Genomic DNA, 11,450 nt, shown 5'->3' with positions numbered 1-11,450 from the left:
AGTCCCTGGCAAGGGCCGGCCACTAATGGCTATTTCCCAGAGTGCAGAGATTAAGAGAAGATGGGCTCTTTTTCCAGTTAGGCCATGGGATGGAAAGTTCCCATTGTGGGCTGTGGCTGTCACTTCACCAGAGTCTCTGGAAACTGAACTACCAGCTGCTGTGCGACCTGCTGGGGCCTATGCAGTGGACAGAGTGCTCACAGGGCTGGTGCCTTCTGTTTGCCAGCTGTGTTCAGGGAGCCTCCAGTCCCGTGTGTGCCCAAATTTTGGCACCAGGGACAGGGCTATGCCTTGGACAGGGTGCCTTCTCTTATTTACCCTCTTCATTTCTGTCTGGTTGGCTTCACACGTGGAAGGTGGTGCTTCATAAACAGTGGTTTTGGGGAAAGAAAGAAAGCAAACATGCATGTGGTCAGGAAGGGCAAAGAATAAAGTTTATTTATCTTGGCTCCCTCCCCAGTCCTAAGCCTGGGCTCTACATCCAGTAAGTAGTTAATAAATATTTACTGACTTAAATCACCTCATAAATCATCCCAGATCTCCAGAACATCTAAGACCCAATGCTCATTTTTTGGAGGAGGGCACTGGGGCCTAGAGAGTGGACGCCCTCAGTCTGAGCTCGAAAGGTGGATGCACTCATTTCAGTCACCTGGGGGGCTTTGACAGCTCCTAATGCTCAGGCTGCACCCCTGAACGATTAAATCAGAGTCTCAGGGGGTGGGGCCTGGGTACAGGTATTAAAGCTCTGCAGGGATCCAGGCAGCCTGGTTGGAGAGGCCTGGCCTCAGAGGGAAGCCAAGGCAGAGCCTATGCCTGGGGACCCAGCCAGAGGGAGCACTGTCCATGTGCCTGCATGCTCCTAGTGAGCAGGGGTGCCTGGGAGGCCATTGCAAGGGGACTTCCAGGGAGAGTGTGCAGGTAGACATCTTGAGGCAGAAGAGCTGGGTATATTAACGCACGCTCATCCTGTACCTAGCCGGCATTTTGGCTGGAAGGACCAGAACAGGCTGAGGGGCAGCAACTTGCCCTGGCACAGGCCCTGAGCCTTAGAGTAGGGGGTGTGCTGAGAGCCCCCTGCCATGAGGAAGCTTGTACTAGATGGGGGCCCTGCAGGCCGCGCCCTGTTTTCTTCTTTAGACTCATGCTGCTTTCTTCGGTCAGCCAAGGAAGCTGAAACAGGTATGGATCTCTTGAGGTGGATTATCTAGCAGCAATTTCTTTTAATCATCTATATTCAAAGTGGACACAATTTAGAGGGACCAGACAGATGCACACTCGTACACCCATCACGAGATACACGACCATCCGCTCAGGACTCTGCTGATCCATTCATCATTAATTCATTCTGATTATTTTCTGTTCAAATTTAGAATTATGGGGATTTCAGTTAAAATTAAAATTTTTATATTTATATATCTTTTTCTTTTACAGTGAAAATTTTGGTTCTGAGCAATAGCATCATAATTATGCATATGATTTATCTTAAAATAAATGCAATAACTTCAGAAAATAGATATCTCATTACTACCAATATGATGATGACAACAATTTGAGATTTCTTTGTAATTCTTTTGTCCTTAAGATATATTCTATTAAGGATATACACCATAATTACCCGAAGTAATTCCTCTCTGCAAAATTAATCCACAAACTTAATATGTTAAGTTCATTTGCTTCATGTTCCTTTTGATTTTTAGAAATTGCTTTCTTATTTTTTAGTTTAATTCTGTAATTATGTAAGACGTCAACTTGGTTCCCAAGTCAAGCACACCGTATCAGATACAATTTAGTCAAAGAAGTCTAGTGTCTACTGCAGTCCTACCCATCATATTTCCTCCTTCCTTCTGTACATTGCCATTTTACTTCCATGATTTATATTTTTAAATTATTTAGTAACTAGTTTTTAACGTAAGCATATGTGTGTATATCTGTGCGGTCTCACTTTCTTCAATAAAAGGCAGCATGACTATACACATTGATCTCTACCTTTCTTTTTTTCACTTAACAGAACGTTCTAGAGAAAAGTCCCCTATCAGTGTCTACAGATGTTCATCATGCTGCTGTACAGCTCCACAGAACTCAGTCATATAATCACGCTCTACTCAGTCATTCCCAACTACGGGCATATAGGTCGTTTCCAGTATTTTATTCCCACAAATGGAACTACCATGAAAGTTTTGTGCATGCATCTTACCATTCCTTTTGGCCAGTATTTTTGGGATAGATTTCTCAAAGTGGGATTGTGGGACAAGTGTAAATGCGTAATCATTATGTTAGATGTTGGGAAAGTTTCCTCCATAGGTGTAGTTGGAGGAAGATAAGATTAGTTGGACATCTTCTTGAGGATGTTACAAGTTTCTACTTTTAAGAGTTAACATGCTAATATATTTTGGTAAATCATATCCTCAATCAAAATGATTTGATTCTTGTTAAAAAAAAAAAGAGGTGGACAGGTTTGCATTTCAATTTTTTTGTTATTTTAAGTTTGTAAATTTTTGCACCCAGCTTTAGTTTAGAACAGGATCCTTTCTGAATGACTTCCAAGCAATCACCAGTAAGAATTTACTGTGCAAGAAGAATGGATAAGGTGCTGGGCTAAACGCTGTTTGGGGTAAGAGAAATGTGAAGCATCCTTATCTTGGCTTTCCAGAAGCTTATACTCTGGCTGAGGTGATAAGGCTGAAAAATAACTATAACATAAGACAGACTGTAGTGGAGTCAAGTGAGAGTTGCAGAGAAATGACTCCGTGGCAGGAGGACATGTCAAGCTAGATTGGGAAAAACTTCAGAGAAAAACTGGGATTTGACTGGCTGTGGGCTGATGACAGAAGCAGCTCTCACATGGGAGGGCTCTGTGCAAAGCTGGGAGAGGGCAAGGGGCTCCTGAGGTGTGGGCAAGCAGCACATTCATGTGGAAAGGTTCATGCCTGGGAACCGGCTGGCTAGGTTGGGAGGAATTGGGAGAGGCTGTTTGGGCAGTCAGCCGGAAGCTACTGGGGGCTGTGTGGAGCAGGTTCCATGATCAAACTGGGTCGGGTGTTCTGAGGTCGGTGTGTGGAGAACTTGGAGCAGGGAGAGCTGGGAGCTGGTCCCTGGATTTGCCCAATCTAATGCCCCAGGAAGGAAGGGCACACACGGAGGCAGGTGAGGGAGGGATGAGTCACTGCAGGGGCAGGTGCAGTGCCGGGAGACAGAGAGATGGGAAGGCTGCAGTGCTGATACTTCAGCAGATCCCGATGGAAAGAAAAACGTTGTCAACACTGTGTTGCTTGAGTCTGGGTACTCTGTGTGGAAGCAGTGACTGGAGAATTCAGATGGACCATTTTTGATGAGATGGTCTATGCACCACTATGGAGAACACCTGGGTTCCCAAATATCCCCTGTGTTGATGGAGAAGGCTCCCATGGTGCGGGGCTCGGAACCCTGTCTGGAAACCACGCTGACCTGCTCCATTTGCACTGGGAGGTGTGGGAGGTTTCACAGTTGGGGTGGACGTCCCACCATCCAGCATCATTCCATCCTAACAGTCCTCTTCAAATCTGTCCTTCCTCAACACTGGTCCCGGGGACCAGGGAACAAACTCCATCCCTGCTCCAGGAAGGAGGTGGCAAACAACCAGGGACACAACCCACATAGTATTTCTGGGCAAGTATGTGGTTCAGGAATGAGCACCGAAACCTGGTTTAGGGTTTTTGTTGAGCCACTGGGGAAACGGTCCCCTTCCTTGGCTCTTTCCCACTGGGGTTGCACCTGAGAAGGTATAGGGATGAAGGAACTGCAGGCATCAAATCATCATGGGGACCCTGTGAACCAAGTCAAACAGCCAGGAGAGCGTAGACTGCCTCTTCGTAATTTATTTTAAAAAATGTTTTGGCATGAAGAGTGCATTGCACATGTGTAGATAAGCTTCTGTGCACATCCTAGGGCTTACTAGCTGGCATTCGAAATGCATCAGAAAGCCACACTTCACAGGGAGTTTCTTAAACCCTTTCTACAATTTATCAGTGACGTGAGCAATGTGGAAGACAAGTGGGCATCTACAGAGACTATGCTCTCCTCGCTCCCCTTTGCATAAACAGAGTATAGAAATCCCACCAGCCTCCTGGCCCAGTCTTTGAAGCCAGCTCTCATGGCCTGGGCTCCTTGGGCCCTGCATGCCCCTTTCCCAGAGAATGACATTGTGGGCTCCCCTCAGAGTGAATCCTTCAAGCAAAGTGCTTGTAGAACCTGAAGACAGAGTGGGGTGGGGGGGGAAGGCAGAGCATACAAAGATAGATTCTGCAGGGGAGGAGAAATAATTTCCCCTCTACCCCTCTGCGTTCTTGTAGCTGAGACCCTGGTAATAAAAGATTAACAAAAGGAAGACAATCAGAAATTTATTAACATGTATTCCTCAGGTATACATAGAGATAGCCAAGGAAAAATGAGTAACTCCCAGAGGTGGTTTAGAATTCAGGATTAGAAAACACCTTCCTTGGGAAGGGAGAGGGGAGGGAGGCCTCTTAGGGGAGAGTAAATGACTTTGAGGAAAGATGAACTGGCCTTTAGAAAAATAGATGGGAAGTATGATGCTTTGTGACATTTATCTGGGTGTGGTGTTGATTTTTATCTTCTCTCTTGGGACAGGAATCTATCCTCACTGGTTGATGAAACTCTCAGGGAAGGAATTTATGGTCATTGAGTCTTTTTTTTTTTAAACATTTTTTTATTTAAATTCAATTAATTAACATATATTATTGGTTTCAGAGGTACAGGCCTGTGACTGATTCATCAGTCTTATATAATACCCAGTGCTCATTATATCACATGCCCTCCTTAATGCCCATCACCCAGTTACCCCATTCCCTCCAGCAACCCTCAGTTTGTTTCCTGTGATTAAGAGTCTCTTATGGTTTGTCTCCCTCTCTGGTTTCATCTTGTTTTTTTCCTCTCTTCCCTGATGATCACCTGCTTTGTTTCTTAAACTCCACATATCAATGAGGTCATATGATAATTGTCCTGAATGACTTATTTAGTTTAGCATAATATGGCCATTGAGTCTTTTTGGAGAACTGGTCTTCAGGCAGTTCAGAGAAAGCCTTTCCCTCCAATTGCTGCTTTTCAAGTGCCTACAGCTCAAAACCAATATACCAACGTGGTCTATTTTGGGTGGCACGTGCTTAACTAGTCATATTTTAGGGTGGCATATTCTGCTACCCTTCAGTTCCATGATTTTCATGTGCGTGCGTGTGTATGTATTTGCTAAGCACATTTTCATGCATCTGTCAAGCTTTGCTAGAAGATTTGCTTTCACAGTTACATACTCCCTAACAGTGATGGGGGACGCATAGAGTTCCATTTACCTCTTAAATCTGGTGGTGCTGGTATTTGCCATTACAACCCCACAAGTGTGAAATGACCAAATTGCCCTCAGGGCTGAATTGACAGAAATGGAAGAAAACCAAGTTCTCATGACATTCACTGAGGCCTGAATTCAACTGTGGCCCCTAGACTTTTTCAATTATGGAAGCGGTATATTCCCTTTTTGTATGTGCATTTGTTTTTTTTAAACATCTGTGAAAGAGTCCTAACTGATGAGCTCCTCCTTAATACTACATACAGTAAGGCTGTAACAATATGGGAAAACACAGGAGCACACAGTCATTCGGGCAAAACCAGAAACAGGATACATGGGCAAACTCGATCTGATTCATACCACTTTATTCTGGGATGTAAATTACAGATAACACGACTCTTAAACATACTAGTGGACATTGAAAACTAAGGCCATTCTGTGAGTTATTTTTAAAATTTGTTTTGTACATAATCTTTTAAAAAATAAATTACCAAAACCGAGATTCTCTTCTGAAATAAAAGCTTAAGGTTGGTACAAGACAACTTTTGGGCCATCTCCAATCTGAAGCTCATCGTGTGACAAGACCGTGTTTGTTTCCTACAGCATAAATAATAGCTCTAAGGCAAAGGCTACCTCAGCATCAAGCTCTCCTCTCCAGATGTCCCCACAAAGTAGTGTTTACCACAGTGACCAGTGTTTACAAACCATTTTCCTCCCAGTCAATAGCAAAAAGACTTTTACCTAAGAAACACATTGTAGAATTCTTGGAACAAGAAAAAGAAAGGGACCCATAACTAAGGCACTGAAAGCACGTTATTTATACAAAGAAATGTAAACAATTTAATACCAACAGGCTCCCTCCATTTGAGTCTCTATTATAAAAGTGCACAGGGGCATCACGGTTGGGCCCAGAGCCTGCAGGCCAGGTGCAATGGGCACGTCACCCTTTCTGCAGAATTCAGTCTTGGCCTCCAACGTCCAGCTCCTGACGTGGTGCTGGGAAGTGACTAATGTCAAAGTGATGTGAGTGGAAGCTGGTATTTCTCCCTAATCTGTGTGTTAGTAGTGTTACAAACAAGGAAGGATTTTAATAGGAGTTTGAAATTATGGGCTCTGCTTAACATTTTCCTCTGGTCCTTTACCACGTTCGTCTACTGATTTGGGCCTCTCATCAGAGCTTTCTGGTGGAAGAACCTGTGACCACATCAGCGCCCTTCCCCATAGTTTCCTATTTTAAGCATAATGGTTCACATCCCATACAAACCACATTTGCTTGTTTACAACGTTTCTGAATGGTAAAGACTGAACAGTTGGAGAGATGGTACTGTAAACGTTTTGCAGCCCACTGAGCTGATCTTCAAAGGACTGAAAGAGCATCCAGTGGGAAGCGTGGGCTAGACTCAGCAGCACACGCAGCTGCTCTGAGTGCAGAGAGATGAGGTGGGAGGGGGTGGAGGTCTCATTCCTGAAGCAGATCACGACATGAAAGTTAATTTCTACTTATTTTTTTTTTTTACCAATTTTACAAAGCTCTAAGTTCCAAATCATTCGCTGAATATTTCTTTAAAATTTTTTAAAAGAAAAAGGCAAATATGTAGGAACATAAAGAATTACGACTTTAAAAGAAGCCTTACTGCAAAAACACAAGACCCCAAAAAACAAAACCAGAAAAAAAAACAAAAAGAAGCAACTTTTTTCTCTTTGAAGTTATCACTTTTGATTCTGAAAGCAGGTACGATGTCTGTATTCCCAAGTTTGGGTACATATGAATTTTGGGTAGTAAAACAAAGTTTGCATTTTATCTTAAACATGTCTTTTATGATCCAAAGAAAACATTTTTTTAAAAAGGAAAGAAAAGAGCTTTCCTCTTGTACAGGTTTCACGCCATCCTATGGAGGTTACCTCGAACAAGGAGTCGAGAAGCGGCCAGGTGGGCTCCAGTATAAACACGTGTGGGGGTAGAAGATGCGGCTTTTCTCCATTGCCCAGGACAAATGCAGGGCTGACTGTAAAACTCTGTGTGTTTCCAGATATAACCAAAAGGCGGTCTGAGAGAGACCTCAATTAGAAACCTCTTTTATTCAGGAAAAAAAAAAAAGGTTAAAAAAGAAAAACACCTTAAAAACCACGGGATTAGCCCACTGGGTCCGGAGCAGATGTGCGTAATAACTACTGAATAGCTCCTGGCAGGCGTGGAAACGGCCTGGGGGGAGCGGTTAAATACAGGCCGGTGCCTGCCCGCGCGCGCGCGCTCATTAGTGACGTGTCAACGGTGTTTTGCGCGCAACCTGGACCTTCTCTGTAAGTTCGGCTCACAGTGTGCTTACCTCTCCTGGCAATGCACGTTTCAACTGTTGGGTAAAAGTCACCGTTGAGCAAAAATGGGTTGTAATTAAGGAGAAGGCATTCATGCCAAAAGGGTACATATAGCAATAGCTTTTGAGGCCATTTGAAGGCAGGAATAAAGCAGACAGGTCTGCGAACAGCTCAAGACTTTTAACTGCTTCGTGTTTCCTGCCGCTCTGACCAGCGTCCCCATCATAGGACAGAAACATTAGTGCACAGCTCCAGCAGGGTGGAAACCATGACCACGCATTTCTTCCACCTCAGAAGGAGACTGGTGCTGTTGGTTTGCTGGATTTTCCATGGACTCCAAATGCCGGGAATATTTAGGCAAACAATTGGTCAAAGGTGGATTTAAATTTTAGTACTGAAACAGGAAGGCTGGAACTAAAAAGAGAGAGCGAGAGCCCTCATTATCATTAAAAAGGCGTTCATTTTCCTGTTATCAAATCTGTGAGGCTGCGAGGGCCGAGTGCTGCCAGTGTTGCTTTAACACAGATGTTAGATACCCATGCACCTACAGAAAATACAATAACCTTCCTTTTGGGGCAGGTTTTAAAGAACTATTTCAAAGGACACCACTTCAAGAATTTCTGACTGCAGTAACAGGACCTTCCACGCATTCCTTTAGAAAGGTAAGTGACATGATGTCACGCGGAAAAAGCTACCCCTGCCAACGAGCGGTAAGGAAACCAGCTGGGAGCATGCAAGAGTAAGTAGAAGTGAACTAAACTCTCTGCGTTCCTATCTGTACAAATCCAAACTAAGGTTTCCAAGTGGAGAGCCTGTGGTTGCTCCCTGAGAAATGTCCAGGTCTTACTACCCATGGGAAGAAAGGGCACAGGTGGTCTTCTGATGTCTCGGTAAGTGCAAGGCTGAGTGCCAAGGTTTTATGAATAAGGAAGGGCTTCCTATCAAAATGGGTGGTTGGTTGAAGGACAGGGATTTCTGTTTCCTGGCCTTAATGCAGGATGCAGTGGTTTGATTGGCAGAGAAATGAGCCTGGGGAGGGAACCGGGAGGAAGGGCTCTCACCTCCACAGTCAAGTGCCAGCACTTGATCTGAGCCCGTGCTCCCAAGCCCCGGATCTGCCTCTTGTCTGGGGAGTTTGTTAGGAAATAGGATTGGGCCTCTAGGAAAATCTTGTGTGTCCCTTGTCTGCTAACAGCCTGGTGGTTGCTTAGGAATACTCTGGCCCGAGTTATTTTACAGCGATCGCTCCCTGCTATGCGTATTGAAATTACATTCAGAGATTAAAAAAAAAAAAATCGTGTGTAGCAATATTTTCCCACAAAACTAAGTGCAAAATATCTTTAACAAATAATGATGGTAGTAGAAATATTTGACATGGTCATGCAAAAATGCATCTCTGTTTACAAAGGCTTGACACATTTCCAAAACATCCCCTTGGTTGTTACACTGTGAACCTTATGATCTCACTCATTTTTCCGTATATTTAAGTGTGACTGTTTGTGCAAAAACCGGTAACATGCAAGTTCAACGATCTCCAGTCCACCAAATATTCTCTCTAACAGCACAAAGATAACCATGGTGATTATAAAATACCACCGAACAGGACTGTACAGATATAGGAGTAGGCACATTGCAGGGCTGAACAGGGTCCAGTAAAGTATGGAGAGCAATTTGAGCACAAGGACCCTGAGCTCAGACTTGCAAGGTGGAATTACAGTCTCTCCCGTAAACTGAAAATTCTTCTCCCCTTGGTAGAAGGAGCGCAGCCTCTCTTCCTTTTCCTCCCAGCGCCTGTGGCACCAGAGCTGGAGGTCCTCCCTGGACTCAGGGAGGGTGTCTACTGGGTACCGGTGCACGTGGAAGTGGATCTCCTTGGGGAAGTCCCCGAGGAGGAGGTGCTTCTCTGTCTGAGGAATATTGTGCGGGTACGCCACCGTGATGTCGTGGACAGCGTCGAGGTTCTTACCTAGGTTTTGGAAAAGATAAAAATATGGACTAAGGATCAATGGGGGCAATAAGGCTGATTCAAACGACAAGGCAGAACCAAAACCAGGAAAAAAATCAGGACAGAGTGAGCCACAGTGAACAAGCAAGGGCTATACATACTGGTGTTCCTAGGCATTTGAGTCAATATTTTCCAGTTATTTTTAGTTTATTTGCTTGCTAATTAGCGCAAAGACCTTTAGAAAGAAATTATCTTCATTCATAGAAACAGTAACTTGCCATTCTAGGACTGATAAGCACATTAAGTCAGGTTTGAGATAGAAATAAATTTTAATTTAAATTCAATTTAACATATAGTGTACAATTAGTTTCTGAGGTAGAACTTAAAGATTCATTAGTTGCATATAACACCCAGTGCTCATTCCACCAAGTGCCCTCCTTAATGCCCATCACCCACCTCCCCTCCAGCAACCCTCAGTTTGTTTCCTAGAGTTAAGAGTCTGTTTTTATTTTATTTTTCCTTCCCTTTCTTAATTCCATATGAATGAAATCATATGATATTTGTCTTTCTCTGACTTAGTTCACTTAGCATAATACCTCTAGTTCCATCCACGTCGTTGCAAATGGCAAGATTTCATTCTTTTTGATGGCCGAGTAATATTCCATTGTATATCTATACCACATCTTCTTTATCCATTCATCTGTCAATGGACATCTGGGCTCTTTCCATAGTTTGGCTCTTGTGAACACTGCTGCTATAAACATTGGGGTGCATGTGCCCCTTCGAATCACTGTGTTTGTATCCTCTGGATAAATACCTAGTAGTACAATTGCTGGGTCGTAGGATAATTCTATTTTTAACTTTTTGAGGAACCTCCATACTGTTTCCCAGAGTGGCTGCACCAGTTTGCATTCCCACCAGTGGCATAAAAGGGTTCCCCTTTCTCTGCATCCTGGCCAACATCTGTTGCTTCCTGAGTTAATTTTAGCCATTCTGACTGGTGTGAGGTGCTATCTCACTGTGGTTTTGATTTGTATTTCCCTGATGCTGAGTGATAGAGAACATTTTTTTTTTCATGTGTCTGGTGGCCATTTGTATATCTTCTTTGGAGAAATGTCTGTTCATGTCTTCTGCCTATTTCTTGCTGGATTTTTTTGTTCTTGGGTGTTGAGTTTGATATTTTTTTAATAGATTTTTGGATACTAACCCTTTATCTGATAAGACATTTGCAAATATCTTCTGCCATTCTGTTGGTTGTCTTTTAGTTTTGTCGACTGTTTCCTTTGCTGTGCAAAAGCTTTTTATCTTGATGAAGTCCCAATAGTTCATTTTTGCTTTTGTTTCCCTTACCTTTGGAGACGTATCTACCAAGAAGTTGCTGTGGCTGAGGTCACAGGGGTTGTTGCCTGTGTTTTCCCCTAGGATTTTGATGGATTCCTGTCTCACATTTAGGTCTTTCATCCATTCTGAGTTTATTTTTGTGTATGGTGTAAGAAAGTCCAGTTTCATTCTTCTGCATGTGGCTGTCCAATTTTCCCAACACCATCGGTTGAAGAGACTGTCTTTTTTCCACTGGATATTCTTTCCTGCTTTGTCGAAGATTCGTTGACCGTAGAGCTGAGGATCCATTTTTGGCTTCTCTATTTCATTCCATTGATCTGTGTGTGTGTGTTTGTGCCAGTACCATATTGTCTTGATGATTACAGCTTTATAATAGAGCTTGAAGTCCGGAATTGTGATGCCACCAGCTTTGGTTTTCTTTTTCAACATTCCTTTGGCTATTTGGGATCTCTTCTGGTTCCATACAAATTTAGGATTGTTTGTTCTAGCTCTGTGGAAAAACGTTGATGGATT

The 11,450-nt window shown here is 43.5% G+C and overlaps 1 protein-coding gene across 2 annotated transcripts in view; it reads right to left on the bottom strand.

The window, feature by feature from the left end:
• Nucleotides 1–4,876: 4,876 nt before the first annotated feature.
• The window catches only part of LCLAT1 (lysocardiolipin acyltransferase 1), a 185,751-nt gene continuing 179,177 nt past the window's right edge, over nt 4,877–11,450 (bottom strand). For both annotated transcript variants that reach the window (XM_027621604.2, XM_027621605.2), the window contains one exon: nt 4,877–9,617. In XM_027621604.2, the coding sequence (XP_027477405.1) occupies nt 9,115–9,617 (503 nt within the window). In that variant the 3' untranslated portion in view covers nt 4,877–9,114. The remainder of the gene's footprint in view (nt 9,618–11,450) is intronic.

The sequence above is a fragment of the Zalophus californianus genome, chromosome 8, assembly GCF_009762305.2.
Source record: "Zalophus californianus isolate mZalCal1 chromosome 8, mZalCal1.pri.v2, whole genome shotgun sequence".
NCBI classification, from domain to species: Eukaryota; Metazoa; Chordata; class Mammalia; order Carnivora; family Otariidae; genus Zalophus; species Zalophus californianus.
The sequence above is the reverse complement of the archived record's forward strand: the minus strand, read 5'-3'. Positions and strand labels throughout refer to the sequence as shown.